The 17,404-nt window shown below is 40.5% G+C and overlaps 1 protein-coding gene across 1 annotated transcript in view; it reads left to right on the top strand.

Moving 5' to 3' along the window:
- Positions 1–17,404, top strand: part of MAP3K5 (mitogen-activated protein kinase kinase kinase 5) — a gene marked incomplete at its 3' end in the record, with an annotated part of 116,923 nt that overhangs the window by 72,585 nt on the left and 26,934 nt on the right. Inside the window, exons 11-15 of the mRNA XM_081997847.1 lie at positions 1,259–1,366; positions 6,735–6,784; positions 13,641–13,736; positions 15,104–15,185; positions 17,140–17,273. Coding sequence (XP_081853973.1) covers positions 1,259–1,366; positions 6,735–6,784; positions 13,641–13,736; positions 15,104–15,185; positions 17,140–17,273 — 470 coding nt within the window. The remainder of the gene's footprint in view (positions 1–1,258; positions 1,367–6,734; positions 6,785–13,640; positions 13,737–15,103; positions 15,186–17,139; positions 17,274–17,404) is intronic.

Genomic DNA, 17,404 nt, shown 5'->3' with positions numbered 1-17,404 from the left:
GGTTGGCCTTCAGGGCTGCAAGCTCACACTGCCAGCTTGTGTCCAGCTTTTCATCCCCCAGTACCCCCAAGTCCTTCTTGGTAGGGCTGCTGTCAATCCCTTCACCCCCCAGCCTGTACTGACAACTGGGGGTTGCCCCGACCCATGTGCAGGATGCTGCACTTGGCCTTGTTGAACCTCGTGAGGTTCACACACACCCATTCCTTGAGCTTGTCCAGGTCCCTCTGGATGGCATCCTGTCCCTCAGGCGTGTCAACCCCACCATTCAGCTTGGTGTCATCTGCAAACTTGCTGAAGCTGCACTTGATCCCACTATGTCACTGATGAAGACTACTGGTCCCTATACGGACCCCAGAGGGATGCCACTGATCACTGATCTCCATCTGGACATTGAGCCATTGACCACTACCCTCTGGATGCGAGAATACCTTTGACACAGACAATATGGGTTTGGTATTTTAGACATTGTATTTCAAGCACTGAAAAATCTAAAATAAATAAATAATTCTGAGAAACCACACTTCTTCAAACAGCCAAGCGTTGTTGACTTCTTCCTTTAAAGCATGCAGATCTGGAAGTAATTCTGGCAGAACATTATTGAAGTAGTGGAGTGGTTGGCTTCATTTACTAAGTGGCTGTGTTAGACTAAATCTCGCTGCATTGTACCCCATCTCTTTTACATGATGGTTCTAGTTTTTGTTTTATTTATTCCAGGAAATTTTCTATTGTAGCTGTCAGCGTCTTGCAGCAGTGCTTGTTGCTTTTGAGAAAATAATTTAATCTGGTGGCTACAGTTCACAGTGCTCTAAATCCAAAGCAGTTCAGTCTAGCTCTAGGTTGATGTGTTTTTCTGATTTTACCCACATGTGCTTCTATCAAAAGATAATAAAAGTACACCATGAATCCTGTCCACATGCGAGATGCGTGTTCTTGAACGGCATTGTAAGAGAATGAATGACTGGTGACAGAAAGATTTCAAAATCTGATAGTTGTCAGAGATATAATTTGAAAAATTAAGATACATGCTATTGAGTGACACATAATAGCTTACATTAAAAGACTAAATTAAAATTGGCATTTTTTTAATCTTAAGTTAATGTGAGCCATACTAAACTAGGCCAGTACTTAAAATTTTACCCTTCTGCTTCCTCTGTTTTTTCTGCTATGGTATGACTACAGAAATAGTTCTAACAGATCTTAATACTTTCTAAGTTCTACATATTATGTATTAATTCTTAACAATCTTTTTTTCTACAAGGTTTTAATATTGGAACCAACAAAAATCTATCAGCCTTCATATCTCTCCATCAACAGTGAAGCCGAGGAGAAGACTGTATCTATCTGGCATGTGCTGCCTGATGACAAGGTATAACATGATGTTGTCTGTAGCTGTAACTCTTTTCACAATTTAAAAGTATGCATTGCACAAAGGACGTATAGCATGTAAACAGTGCATCTAATAATGGATTCTGCAAAGGAGAAGGTCTTTTAGTAGCACACAGGAAGATGGTGTGGACATACATTGCCATGCATTTTTTGGTATTTTTTTTAATATGGAAATCTTAATTTTTTTCTTAAAGTTTGTCGTGTTTTGCAATGGATCTTTTATCTTCATCATTTTTTAAAGTAACTTGCATCTTCTTTCAGGTTGTTTTAAACCAGTGTATAACATACAACAAGTCTGTTGGTTAAGATTTCATAAGTAATTTACAATATACTGTCATCATACAAATAATATAGCATAAAATTACTTTAAAAATTACTCTAAAAATAAAATTACAAACAGAACTATCTTCTTCCTGTATTTGCAGTATTTCTTGTCAGCTGTGGTAAATACTCCTTTAATATGAAAGTAATATAGACTGATGTCTTAAAATAGTAGCAGAATCAATCAAAAGCCAAAGAAGTATTTGGCAGAAGGATAGATAGATGCTCGGAAGGTCTGGAAATTGAAAAAGCTGGGAAGTCCATATGTCAAGGTGTGAGATAGCCAGACATATTTGGAAAGGAGCATAGAAAATCTGGAGATGCAAGGTGAGAGGAAAAGCTGGAATGGTTATTGCGTTCTGGGGTGCTTCAGAACCAAAATGTTGGTAAGAGTGAGGAGAGGAAGGACATCGTAGAACCTCAGAGAGGGATGGGAGCATGGAAACATGGGGGGAGTATATGAAGAGTGAATGGAGGCTGAGTCAGCTGGAGGCACAACACTGGAGATGGTGTGATTTGTAAGAACTGTTCAGTCTTCCATAGCAGCATTTGGTTTGCCTGCAGGATAGGACAGTGAAGACCCATTTTTCAGGTAGTCCATCCTTCAGCTTTCATACTTGTACTCTGCTAAAGGAGAAACATTTTTTTCATGTGGAATGTGTGAGGCCATACAGAATTTTTGTTGCAAGTACATGAGAAAATGTAAATGGATAATGGCTGAAATAGCACATTTAAAGCCCAAACTGAAATGTTTGCTTGGACCAATGCATTTCTGTTTATTTGTGGTTTATTCTGACTGATGTTTTTCCAGGTAGGCTCAGCCTCTGAGAGTAATACAAAAAATAAATTTATGCAATTCCTGGACAAAACCAAAATCTACCACACAGTAAATAATGATTTGTGTCAGTACTACAGAATAAACTTTGTTTTTGTAAAGCACCTGTTCTGAAAGTATTTCTGTATTCAGAAGTTAGTCTATTTAGAAACTACTGCATATTTTTGTTGGTTTTGTAGGCTCTTTTTTATGTATGTGTATGTAGTTCACCTCCAAACGATACTTTCCATTCTTTTAAGGGGCTTATCTATAGTATAAGAATGAACATAGGACTAGAAGGAATTTTCTGGACTATTGAGTCCTCTTCACCTCTGTTGCAGACACCCTTGCCATATAATGTTTCACATAAAGTGATCAAGCTCTGTCTGACTGCCAGTGTGGGTTTCATAGATGACCGTGCTGGAAAGGAGTTTGAGAATGCCGCTGCACCTCTAGAAGAGCCTAGAGTGGAATACTGCGGGCGAAGTAGAAGAGCGCTACTTTGTCTTCTAGCTTTCAGTCGGAATTTGTTTGTTGCCATTTCATACTCATTCGTTTGTTCTTTTGCTAATACAGTTTTATGTTAAGTGGTTCTTTTCTCTCTCTGATGTTTACCTTGCAGTATTTTTACAGAGAATCTTAGTATCTCTTATTGTGTAGGGTTTTTTTTTAATTTTATTTAGGCAAAACAAGTAGTCTTGGTGTACTGGCTACACATGGTATCTCATTGCCATGACTTCTTATTTTCCAGTTTGAGTTAGCCTTCCTCAAGCATGTGCACTCAGATTCCCAAAATGGTATTTCATGGTGCATTCCTGTTATCTTTTAGCTACAGGGATATTTTGCTTGATGCTCTCAGCGATGGCCTTTGTTCACAGCTGTATCACTTGGCTACCCAGTCATCCTGTGACTTGGAGAAGGATTTGGATATATTAGTCTGTACCTATTTGGTGTTCAGTGGATAGCTATTTTGGCTTTCCAGAGTTTGTAACCTTTGCTTTATAGCATTTTCCATTACTGTAATTCTGTTACTCAATTTTTAAAGGTTCTTTATAGTATGTTATATGTTTTGGGTTTTTTGTGGGTTTTTTCACCCTCCTCCCTGATTTGGGGAGTGTACCTCTGTATTTTCTGCAGATTAGTGTTTCCCTATTGTTGTTACTCTAGTGTTAAACGAAAGTCAGTTTTTGTTGCGCTCCCTAGTACTTTTGCTCTGGCCAGAATCCTTACTGTGGTGAGCTTATTTGGTAGCCTGAGATCTGACTGATACAGCAGGCATCCCTGCCCTGCAAGCTCTAATACCCATCAGAAGAATGCAGTGGGCAATTTGGTAGTTACCCCTTCAGCTGTACAATTATAGTCTGTTATTCCAAGTTTGCTAAATCCATCAGAAACCTTACAGGGAGAAGAGGGACTAAAAAATTTGGAGACACCAGCTTCCTTTCAGTTGAATATAACCAGTATAATATTTGTCTTTGACAAGAGGTTTTGTGAAGGAAATTGGTGTATTATCTGTTAGCCTGCTGCAAAGAGGAAGACTCGCTTTGATCCTTACTAGGCTGAAAACAGGCATTTTAGGGGCTGATTAACAAGCAAAAACCACGTAACCCTACTGCAAGAACAGGTTAGACAGCTGAGTTTGGAAACTACTTCAGCTATCCAATTTTAATCTACCTACCACAGGTCTGTCACAGCTTTACCCACTCATGCTTCAGATTTCAGTTCATTTTGACTCATAAATTAATGGTTCTACTTATTTTCAAAAATTGAATCGGTGCTCTAAGAATAAGAATTGCGGGTTGCAAAGTATGTGAACTTCCTTTCATGCACAAACAAACTGAATTTCCATTTCAAATCCAAACTGGAACTCAGCGGAGCCTGCAGCTGGCAATTTTGTAATAAATAGGCAAATGACAGTCAACACCAGGATAAATAATGTGGCCTTTTCCTTTTCTGTGGATTTTTTAGCAGTATGTCTTAACATTTATGCCTTTAATAATACCAAGCTTAACGTAAACAAATGCCTATAAAAATCAGCTAGCATTATATTTTGTAGAATGCACATCACGTTTGCTTTGCAGTTCCCTAATTTTAGCAGCCCTTTCCCCATGGGGTTAGAGGAATGCAGCAGTGCTGTTTGCAAGTTTGAAATAGAACAGCCTGTCTCTGTTTCGCATTGGCTTCTGAATCCATTTTGAGTTTTGTTTTGGGTGGTTGGTGGTTTTTTTGCCTAACCAAAGAACAGATGCTGAATTTGGATAGCACGCCCGATATATTTACTCCAAAGTATTCAAAACTTGGCAAGATCATGAGGGACATAACTTTTATATTATTTCATCGCCTGAGAACTTTGTGTGGTAAATAAAAGATGTATGAATCCTGAGAGGTTAGTTGCATGTAGATGACAGGTAAAACCTACCGTACTTACCCTTCTTGTTACACTTCTTGAGCATTTCTGCCTGTCAGGACATATATTTTAAGTTATTTAGATTTTAGATTATTCCCAGTAGTGGGAATTGGACAAGTACCAATCGCTAAGCTCTGAAGAGAGTTTCCAAGCATGAAAAATTGGAAAGTGGCAGAGTTTGTATATGGAGGGAGGAGTAAAAGACAGTGCAAATACACCCTCCTTACTAGCAGAGGGATTGAGTTGGTGGTCTTTCTTTATGCAAGAGAACCAGGTGACTTGAACCAGGAAACTTAGTTTCACAAACACTTCATACTAACATCAGTTAGCACCTTCACTTCAAGATGCAATCCCACCTTTTCTTATTATCGGGCTGTTCTCCTGTCCCTGTACCCCACTGGAGAATCCCTCCCCTCCATTTAACATTGAAGGGATACTGGAGTTACCGCTTTGTACTTCACAATAATAATAGTGTGAAGCTTGTGCTTCAAGACAGATGTTTGCTTGTATTTTTTAGTATGTTGTGCATACCAAAATGTTAGGCATTTTATATTGGCATCACAACCTTTAATGTGATTTGAGCAGGAAGGAAAGAATTACAGAGGAGGAGAAAATTGATCTAGGAAGCCTTATAGAAAACTGTTATAGCAGTGAGGATTTTTCCTCTATCATTTCCTGCACATTGTGCAGCTATTTTGGCAGTGTATCTGTTCTGACTTCTGTATATTTCACTATTAATGAAATATTTTATAAGCTACACATTTTCATGTCTTCTTTTGGAATACATTTGACTATGTGTTTGACACTATGCCCCTATGCTATAAATTACCTCTCAGCAAGAAATATCTCCATGCCTTTTAATTGCTCAGGTCACTAAAATGGCAAATGAATTTCAGCTCTAGAAAGCAGAGGTTCTTCCAATATGTTGCTCATTATGGTGGGACCCCAAGGTTGCCAGCACTTTGAGGTGGTGTAGTTCCACCTTTTCCTGAAAGGAGAATATTTTCATTGGAAGATACACAAAAGGCTTCTGTTTCCTACAGTAAAATTTTAATGTAACATAAACATAGAGCAATACGACTGTCTACAGCGAGAACTCAGTCCTGCTGAATGTGACACATGTAAAGTTAAAAGATCTGAACATAAGTAAGGCCTGGCCCTTTGTGTTTTCATAGGGTGTCTTCTTTCTTCCAACCTTGCTTATTACTCCAGCAGCTGTTAGGGGTTGTGGTACATTCTTACTGCTCTCTTCTGCATTCCTAGGGAAATGGTCTCCTTTCTGTTTCTTTGGACACTTGGCCTTCATATTTGCTCCTTCCCTGAGCAATTCATCCTACTTTTCAAGGATTTCCCACTTTGCTCTCCAGCTTCAGACATCCTGCTTGTAGTGCTCTCTGCCTGATCTTCCCACACACTAGGGCACTGAGCATGCAGAGCAGGCTCTTGTTATTCTCCGAGGTGGAATTTTATTCCCCCCCTTTCCAGGGGGTCACTCATGACCTCAAGTTCAGCACCCAGACCAGCCCTTTTAATCTGCTGTTTTTCATGCTTTCTAAAATAGTATGTTGTGTTTGCAGAGTAAACAGTGAAGACAAACCAACCAAAAAGTCTGTCTAGAACTTCTTTGCTTTGGTTTTGGGTGGAAAAAAAATGCCCTGAAAAATAACTGTTAAAAAGTGATAGGCTGTTATAATTTAAGTGTTTCTCCTTCCATCTCGTGAGTTTCAGGCTAGAAGATAATGCCTACTTGTGCATCATTTGTAAAAAGGAATGTGTTATTTATTTATTTTCTTCTGCATATTACAGAAGGGTATCCACGAGTGGAATTTCAGTGCTGCTTCTATCAGGGGAGTAAGGTAAGTTGTTTCCCTTCCGTGTTTTGAAATGAAAAGAATAATTGAATAAGTATTGTATTAAGCTGCTGCTGTGGACCTTGGTGGAGTCCCAGAGACAGAATTGGAGTGTAGTATTGCAGGTAATTTCACAGGTGCCCTGCTCTAAGTGAAGCCCCGGGAGTCTCCTTCCAGATTCAGAAATGACCATTGGCAGAGTTTATGATGTAAAAATTAACAAACATAGCCCTTTAAATTAAAGAATTTCAAAAAGTTGGTAGTCACTTAATGCTCATTAAAAGTGAATTAAAATAGCTGCCGAAGTTTCATGTCATTTTACCTGAGTTCCATCACAGCCGAGAGCTGCGTGGTGCACAGAATACGTAAGCCAGGAGGTAATGTGGATGCAGAGCGGGGGAATATGAGCAACTGACGAGATCAAGGTGTCTTGCAGTATCCTAATTGCATACCTGTTGTTGGGTTTTGGTGTGAGTGTGTATGTTTGGGTGGGTTTTTTTTTGTTTCTGTGTCTGCTTATGGGTATGGTAGCAAAACTGTTTTGCCACTGTTTTCAGAGAAGGCCCATAAGGAGAGGAGTCTGTCAACGCAGGGTAGTGGATAGGCCACAAAGTGAAAACTTGAAGATTGTTTGAGAGAACACAAAAGGGAGTCACTAAAAGAAGAAGAAGAAGAAAAAAAAAACCCACAAACACCAAACAAAAAAACTCAACCCTAAATGTCCCAAAGATTCATGGTAGCAGAGGTTAACATGGATTAATAAATCATAGGACACATGAAAGACTGGCTTCACTGGATTAGAAGAGAGCAGTGTTATATGTTCAAGACCACCTTTCTTCAGCGTGCTTCCCTCTTTGGGGCAGGGCTTGTGAGGCGATGACAAAGGAGGAAATTTTGCCATCTGTTTGCTTGATTTCAGCAAAATGTTTTCTGACTTCTAGGGAGAATTATTTAGTGGAGAGTAGTCCACTAAAGCGGATTGGTCAAGATTGCTATATTGTGAGTAGAGAACATACAAATTTGAGCTAGTGGGTCTACTGTACTAGCCCAGGTTGAATGTAGTGTGTACCCTGTTTAGCAGGGTTCAGTCTTGCAATTTGTACCTTCTGATAGTAAGAAAGTAGTGTTCTAACACTGCTGTGATGTCTTCAGATCAATTCTTCATCTTAGTCTCATTGTTTTTTTTCTAGGATTTATCTATACTTTGGCATCCTGTAACTTTCCATTCTGGTGTTTGTTTGTAGTGTGATTGGAAAAAAAAAAAGTCCAGAAATCTTACATTTCTTTAAAATAGTCATTACTCTGTTCTAATAATAACTGTTCCATACACACAAAGCTGTCACTGTCTGCAATATGTGTTTGCACAGATGGATGATTCTTTTTGCTTCCAAAAAGTAACTTAAACCAAACTATCGATAGGCAATCAATTCAATCCTGTGGGCTTCCCCTTATTTTAGGCAAAAATTGCAATGATACACTTAGTTCAGTCTGGTTTGGGTTTTGGTTACAGTATGTTTTTGTGTGCTTCTAAAAAAGGAAAAAAAACCCTATTGATTTATTGTCCTCACTTCTTTTCTTCCCCTCCCCCTTATTAAACCATGCTGTGGTCAGTACCATTTCTGGTATACCCTCCTGCATTTGTTGTTTAAACTATCAATTGTCATTTAATTTGTCAATTAATTTTCCAAGCTGTTCATCTGGACAGACTTCACAGTAAGTCAAAAGTCGCTATGAATTCTTAGAAAACTCTCTGGCTGCCTGCATGAGGAGCTGCAGGGGGAAATCTTTATCATATGGAAGTATAAAACTGAATAAGCCTTTTCTTTCTCTTTTTTTTTTCCTTTTCTTGCAAATATATGCAAGTTTCTGACCACTTAATTTTTCAGTTTTTTTCCTAGTTTTATGAAGGCAGGTATTCTTTGGAGTGGGACAGCCTTCAGAACCGAGCCTGCTTCTACTCTATTTTTGTATCCAGGCTATTTTTGGCTCATTTGAAGCTCCTAGACTTAGAGCATTCTAGGAAGGGGGAGTTCCCAGCCTTATGAGGATTCCTAGCCTTTCTAGACTAGTAAGAGCCAGCTTTAGGGGTGCAGCCTTAACATACAAGGTGGGTCTTTGTACATCTTTGAGGCTTTTGCAACAAAGGCCTCCATAAATATTTACTGCATTACATAAGGAGACAGCAGGTCTGAAGAAACATCTAGCATTGAAATGGCTAATGTTTTGGGTAAATACTTCAAGGAAGTGACTGAGTCACTTCATCTGTGTGCTTTGTATCAGCCGGTGTAATCAGTGGCTTATATCATGAGTAATAGAGATCACAGAATCACTAAGGTTGGAAAGGACCTTCAAGATCATCAAGTCCAACCATTAATCCAGCACCACCATGTTCCCTAAACAATGTCTTGAAACGCCACATCCACATGTTTTCTGAACACTTCCAGGGATGGCGACTCCACCACCTCCCTGGGCAGCCTGTTCCAATGCCTGACCACCCTCTCAGTGAAGAAATTTTTCCTAATATCCAATCTAAACCTCCCCTGGTGCAACTTGAGGCCATTTCCTCTCGTTCTGTCGCTGGTTACTTGGGAGAAGAGACCAACACCCTCGTCGCCACAACCCCCTTTCAGGTAGTTGTAGAGAGCGATGAGGTGTTCCCTCAGCCTCCTCTTCTCCAGACTAAACAACCCCAGTTCCCTCAGCCGCTCCTCATAAGACTTGTGCTCCAGACCCCTCACCAGCTTTGTTGCCCTTCTCTGGACACGGTCCAGCACCTCAACATCCTTCTTGTAGTGAGGGGCCCAAAACTGAACACAGGATTCGAGGTGCGGCCTCACCAGTGCCAAGTACAGGGGCACGATCACTTCCCTACTCCTGCTGGCCACACTAGTTCTGATACAGGCCAGGACGCTGTTGGCCTTCTTGGCCACCTGGGCACACTGCCAGCTCATATTCAGCTGGCTGTCAACCAGCACCCCCAGGTCCCTTTCTGCTGGGCAGCTCTCCAGCCACTCCTCCTCAAGCCTGTAGCGCTGCATGGGGTGATTGTGGCCGAAGTGCAGGACCCTGCACTTGGCCTTATTAAACCTCATACAGTTGACCTCTGCCCATCAATCCAGCCTGTCTAGATCCCTCTGCAGAGCCCTCCTACCCTCCAGCAGATCAACGCTCCCACCCAACTTGGTGTCATCTGCAAACTGACTGAGGGAGCACTCGATTCCCTCATCCAGATCATCAATAAAGGTATTGAACAAGACCGGCCCCAGAACCAAGCCCTGGGGAACACCACTTGTGACCGGCTGCCAGCTGGATTTAATGCCGCTCTCCACAACTCTCTGGGCTCGGCCATCCAGCCAGTTCCTCACCCAGCGAAGAGCAAACCCATCCAAGCCACAAGCCGCCAGTTTCTCCAGGAGAATGCTGTGGGAAATGCTGTCAAAGGCGTTACTAAAGTCCAGGTAGACAACATCCACAGCCTTTCCCTCATCCACTAGGCGGGTCACCTGGTCATAGAAGGAGATCAGGTTGGTCAAGCAGGACCTGCCTTTCATGAACCCGTGCTGGCTGGGCCTGATCCCTTGGTTGTCCTGCACATGCTGTGTGAGCGCTCTTAAGACGAACCTCTCCATAATTTTCCCTGGTATGGAGGTCAGGCTGACAGGCCTGTAGTTCCCAGGATCCTCCTTCCGGCCTTTCTTGTAGATGGGTGCCACATTGGCAAGCCTCCAGTCTTCTGGGGCCTCCCCTGTTAACCAGGACTGCTGATAAATGATGGAGAGTGGCTTGGCAAGCTCCTCTGCCAGCTCTCAGTACTCTCAGGTGGATCCCATCAGGCCCCATAGACTTGTGGGTGTCCAGGTGGCTTAACAGGTCCTTAACTGCTTCCTCCTGGATTATGGGTGGGTTATTGTGCTCTCCATCCCCATCTTCCAGCTCAGGGGGCTGAACACCCTGTGGATACCTGGACTGGCTATTAAAGACTGAGGCAAAGAAGGCATTAAGTACCTCAACCTTGTCCTCGTCCTTGGAGACAATGTTCCCTGCCATATCCAATAAGGGATGGAGACTCTCTTTGCCTCTCTTTTTGTTGGCTCTCAAGAGTTGCCTCTCTTTTCTTGCAGCTCTCAAGAGTTGCAAAGGGACCTGGAAAGTATATAGAGGTTTCTGAGCAGCACAGTGCTAAATCACACTCTATGCAGGGAATCACAGTAATTGAGTTTAGCTTAACAAACTCATTGATTAGAGGTTTGTGCACTGATGTAAATAACTCTGCTTTTGTCATATGCCTTCTTGATCCCTTAAACACAATGTTTATTACTGAATCGGGCCAAAAAGTACTGTTAATCTTAAAGGTTTCATCAGAGCTTTTGGGACATGGCTGCTACCCCAAGGTGCTTTGCATCTTAGGTTATTAAGGAAAGCCCCTAGTGTTCTGCAGAGCTGACATCATATGAGCAAGAAGATACCATCTTTATTTTTGCAATTTAAAAATAAAGAAGTATCAGACTGAAGTTGCTAGAGTACAAGTTGGCTTTTTCTCAGTGTTCAAAACAAGCCCTGGATTATGAAATAACTGCTACTTGTGTTGTTTCTGCGGGAGAGTGCCTCAGGGGTTATGCTGATGAATGTAGTGCTAGAAACAGTGAAAATGTTGGATTCAGATCTGCATCCAGCTTTCTTCGTAGCTGAAGAATTGACAACAAGGATGTTCATCTTCCATCCCAAGTTCTTGGAGCTTGGAATCTTGTCGGACTACTTTAATTATGACAGTAGGAGGTGTCTATGCTGCTACACTTCTAGAAAACAGACAAAAGTTCTACGGAGCTGCTTTTCTGTTGTTGCTGCCAATGCTCAACTCCCTTATTTGCTGCTTCAACTGGAAGTAAGCAGTAGTCACGGTATTTGCAGTATTTCTCATTGACTAAGGGGAGTTCTGGATGCGCACAAGCTGAGCACAAGGCCACGCTGCATTGCGCGTCCCCGTTTGTCTTCAGAGTTTTGCAAATTCAGCTCCAATTCTGCTGTCGAAGTCAGTGGGTACTACGTGTGGTTGGGAACCATCAGAATGAGGCACTTCCTGAGCAAATTAACCTGTCCGTCTTTATAACTTCTTATTTTTTAGTCTTCCTTTTTTCACTTTAAGGGTTTTTTTTCAGGGAGGAAAGCAACATACAAGCAATGTAAATGCTCACTTAAAGGCCTTAAATATTTATGCATTTGCCTGCCCGCTGTGTACATTCCACATTCTTACCCTTTTATTTACTGCTGTGTTACTCCGTGGCTTCTGTGTATGTCAGGTTTAAACTGACAGTTTAATCAGTAAAATGTTTAAACTCACATGGAACTTGAAATGAATGAGTAATTCTGTTAATGTCAGTTACCCTGTATCTGGAGAGTTTACCTATATGCTTGAAAATCTTGAATTAAAAGTTAGTTTATAAACTGGGGACAGTGACTGTCTTCCCAGATGTGTACATTACTTAGCACTTATGAATTTTTCCTGACATAAAAATGAGTCACCACACCTACAGACAAATATTCTTATAATGAAGCTCGCTCTTCTCATAAGTAGCTTTATGAAAGGTAGGACCCCCAGCTTGTCCAAAGAGCCATTTGTTTATCAAAAGTTATCAAAGGGCTCTACAATAGAGGAGTCCTAAAAGGAAGAAAGGATCAAACAACCTTAGGCACCTATTAAAGGTTGAAAATTACAAGTATTTCCTGATATTTAAAGAAAAACTGTTGTGTTAATCAAATTGTGAGTCCTTTGGCACAATATAGAATACTATTATACTTTATTGTGCTATAAATGAATTAAAACCAAATAGCTATCTTGATCCAGCTAAAATAGATTGATTTCACTAGGACTGTGGATTTTGTTCAGTATCTGAAGAACGTTAATAAAGAGACTTAATTTGTCTTGGTTTCTCAAATACTGCATTATATTCCCTTGTAAAACATCTAGCCATCTTTTTTTTTTTCCTTTTATAATATAGTAACAGTCAATTATACTGCATCAGCTTGACACCTGGCACTCAACATGTGACAAAGTTACAGAAAGAGCTATTTCAAATAATGTTTAATATTTTCTATAAGGAGCACAGTAATGACATACATCTAAAACAATTCTGGTGAATGAATATCTGTGCAAGAGCTGCAGCCTACTTGGGGTAGAAAACTGACAACTGTACCAGTGTTTGCACCTCTTCTGCTCTTCTCTTGAGACATCTATGCATCCATAAGAAAATGGCATATGTATTTCTTAATTATCTTTGTTCTGTTATAGCAGCTAAAACCAAAATTGAAAAAAGGTGTGGGTGGGTAAGGGTGGTAAACTTATTCACCTCCTTTTTTGATGCTGACTTAATTTGAAAATACTTTTCCAACAAACTATCAAGGTACCCATTCACAAGGAACCGATCAGACCTGTCTACATTCAGGTTTAGCTATGGCTGATTTCTAAAGTGGGCAGAATTTACGGTTTGAGTTCAAAGTCCAGCTTTCTAATGTGATCCTGAAAGGATATTTCATCTTGGCTGCAGGAGTGGAAATTAAGGGCCTTACATAAATGCACTGAAGACAAAAATTACTTAGGTCAATGTAAATAATCCTATTAACAACTTTGCTCCTACTCTGTCTTGGGCACTGTGTGGACTAGGGGCAAGCTGAATCATAGCAAACAGCAGAATGTGAACTTTGGAGGATACAAGAGTGTAATTTTACAATAAGGAAAAACTATGGCTTCTTAGGTTTAATCTGGTACTCTCCCATATTAAATGGGTTGACCTGTATGGTTTGACACAGCTGGTAGAAGTCCAAATGGATCTTTACAATAACATGTTCTGCTTGGCTGTTCTTTCAGCATTTCAAAGTTTGAAGAACGATGCTGTTTCCTATATGTGCTGCACAACTCAGATGACTTTCAAATCTATTTCTGCACAGAACTTCATTGCAGAAGGTGTGTCACTCTTGTTATTTCAGAAAAAAAAAAAAGGGGATGTGATGGGGTAGGTGGTGTCTGCATGTACAACAAGGACTCACGGTTTCAGAACTATGATGAAAGTTGATCTGAGCATCCTCAGTGATCATCATCTTTCATGCGAAAGCTCAGTACTGCAGTACCCTGGAGATGTATGAGGTTTGAAGGGTCAAAGTGCAAGCTCAGACAAACATGAGAAACATATACAATTATAAATTTAATTTTTTTTTTTACACAATTTGTGGCATTATTTTTCTAATACTATCATATATAGGCATACTACAAGTGTTTGTTGCCCCCAGTCCAACAAAGCATCCTAAACTTAAAATGGGCTTTCTGAAGTGGGAACATTTATGGTAACAACAAGGTCTGGTCAAGATTTCTCTTTTACTGTAACTCAAATTTTATTTATGACTGCGATGAAGCATACTTGATGTCCTTCACATTAACATCGTACATAATTAAGATTGTACCAGTATCCATGCAGGAATCTTGGCAAGGGTTTGTGCACAAAATTAGGGGTGCCTCAGTTTCTCTAAGTTATGTTTCTGATGCATAAGCTTGAGGGCTGTGGCCTTGAATTGATCCAGAAGGCATTCCCGGAGGAAATTTCATGTGTGGTTTTTGGTTTGTTTTTTTTTTTTTTTTTTTTTTACTAAAAAAGGCTGCAACTTTATAAAAAATCACCGCGGTACTCTGTATCAATGGCTGTGGCCACCTTCCAGCCTAATCACTAGCTTGTCCTCTCCTCCACTCTGGTTCATATAGGTTTTTTTACCATGTTCATTCCCCTTCGTATCTGAGCACTTCTTAGAAGACGAGTAAGCAATGCCTTAGCATGATATGGTATTTGTACTGGTATTCTTTCAAAGGGCTAGAAGTCATATGTAATAGTATATTTTTTTAATGGGAAGTTGTGAAATAGACCCCCTTTTATTCAAGCAAAAACTAGCCTTCCTGCACTACAAAATCTGCTCCAAATGTAGGCAAAATTTCTAGACACGTCTAATGATGCTTCAGTGCTTTCGTTTGGCATAAAGAAACAGTGCTATAGGATGAGAATTTCATCTGATACATAGATTTTGAAATACTAATTCCATTAATAACTTCAGACATCATAGATGTCTTGCACATAGAAAAGGAGTACCTAGAAGCAGTAAGAAAACTGCAGATAACAAAAATACATTTTTTTTCTTTTTGCTGACAAACTTTGACGCTGATTTTATACTCACTATACTTAAGTCCTCTTGGTTCTTTTATTACTTTAGAGAGAAGCATTCTCTTTGTCCCCATGCTGTCTCAAGTGTGTATTTGCTTTTGCTTTTCCTTTTTTCTCATTTTAACAGGTTTTTTGACATGGTGAACAGTATCACTGAAGAGATAGGGAAGACTACAGAGGAAGGGGAATGCGATGGAGACTCTCTAGAGGTATTTTTACTGCCCCGCCCACCCCCGCATACTAATAATTTTGGGCTTCTAGTGTAGTGTTTCACTGAAGGGAATAAATTACTCATCCCTTCTCTGGAAGAAGTTAGATGAGTTATTGTTTATAAAATTTTATCCTCTACTGTTTATAAATTAATGATTCTTTTTAATGGTCCTCGTGTACTTTTTGTAACCAGCATAGCTAAATCTCTCATATTTCAGTTAGCATACTCGCTTGAGAAGGTACTCAACTCTGGAATTCTCCAGTCGTGCGTATTAGAGCGCGACTCTTGTAACAGTTACTTCAGAGTGTAATCGTAGTCAGGCAGCATTAGCATCTCTTTAAATTTTAAAGACTGCTTGTTGTCCGTTTCATGCATCGCCGGCATCGTGTACACTGACATTATTGGCAGGTCGTCTGCACAACAAGCAAAGACATAACTGTAGTAGGCGAAGGCTTGTCCTCGCTCGTTACCATCTGCAGGCAAGCACGGCAATGAACGACAAATCAGATGGTGACGTGATGGTGTTGGTGCTGCTGGGAGTCTCTTTATGCCCGTAGCCCACTAACTCACGCGGGAGCCCGGGATGCCCTACTTCTGCTGCCGCCCCTGTTAGCTGTTACAGCCTGCCTGGGCATGCCATTACACCCTGTATTCTCACTTTGGGTTTCGATCTGAACAATCGCATCGTTGAAAAGTGAGTACAGGGCCATTGGGTGCAACGCAGTACCCAGGGTCTTTAGGCTTTATTTTAGGTGGCAGGCAGCAGGATAGAATATCTAAGCCCATGTCCTATCACATGAAAATCTGGTGTCCTGAAGCCCTAGAGACATCCAGAACTAACTGAGAGAGTCAATACTGGGTAATGAATACAGACAGCCTTCTGTCTCAGTTTTGATGATGGCATTTTATAATACATCTGAAATTGGAGATGAGATGAAGAGAAACCACTAGAGTGACTCGTGGGATAGAAAAATACCCTATAATGAGAACCTTAGGGTGCCTAATTTGTTTATTTTAGCAAAAAGAAAAGCAGTGGGTGACTTGATTACAGTGTGTAAGTATTTTTACAGGGAAAATTACTACATGCTAATCGTCTCTTTAATCTATTGAAGAAAAATGTAATGAAATACAGTGACATGAAAGAAATTTGAATTAAGAGCCATGACTTCACCATGAGAGTAATTAACGGTTGAAACAAAATACCAAAAGAAGTAGTGGATTCTCTCTTTTTAAAAAAAGATAGCAGTCTTTATTTGGAGGAAAATAAAAAAAATACTTTATCTAGACATGAGCTGCTGGGCTTTGCCTGGGAGTGAGCATGTGAAATTACATGTGTGTTACACAAGAAGACAGTTCAGATAATCGTATCTAATGACTGTTTTTGGACAGTCCTTAAACTCTTTGAAATTCAAATTCAGCTGAAACTACGCTTAATACACTGCAATCCTGCCTAACCGCCATTGGCACGCTCTGCTGGCACTGGCAAAATTGAGGTTGTGCTGTTTTTGGAAGATGTGGCCAGGTCAGGAGAGCATCTGGAACAAATTAAGTGTGTCCTGCCTTGCTTTCTATGCCTGTGTGGGAGACACAGTTCCCAGTTTGGCGTGGCGTGCCCTCTGTCGTCTTCACTTGTTTTTACAGCACCTGCCAGCAGAATTGCAGATGCTGTTGAGTGAGACATACAGCTGTAACTGCACGGAGCAGATAAAGGCTAGCTTAGCTTTATGCACTTAGCTGAAATGGCTACCTTAGAAGCCAGTGCTTCCTGTACAGTCAGTGGAGAAATACAGGCCTGTCTGCACAGTATCAGAATTGTCGTCTTGAAGTGTGGTGATTTTTTTTCCTTCTCTATAGTCTGCAGAAAGCAACCAGCATCCCTGATGCCTTAGTTATGAGCAGATGGAATAAATCTTATCTTTCTGTTTCATTTCATGTTGTTGTTTCCTTTGCAGTATGATTATGACTACGATGAAAATGGTGAGCGAGTCATTCTGGGGAAAGGAACTTACGGCATTGTATATGCAGGACGAGATTTGAGCAATCAAGTCAGAATTGCTATTAAAGAAATCCCAGAGAGAGACAGCAGGTATAGTAACTGTGGCTGATTCCAAATTTTGTGCATTACATAACATCATCAGCAACGTGATCAACCAGTTTGCTCATCAAGGAGTACTTCTACAAAGCTGCCAGTGAACTACTTCTCTGTGGTATATAATG

Source organism: Phaethon aethereus (assembly GCF_964289735.1).
Source record: "Phaethon aethereus genome assembly, chromosome: 3".
Lineage (NCBI taxonomy): Eukaryota > Metazoa > Chordata > Aves > Phaethontiformes > Phaethontidae > Phaethon > Phaethon aethereus.
Note: the sequence above shows the minus strand (reverse complement) of the source record. Positions and strands in the feature narration are given on the sequence as shown.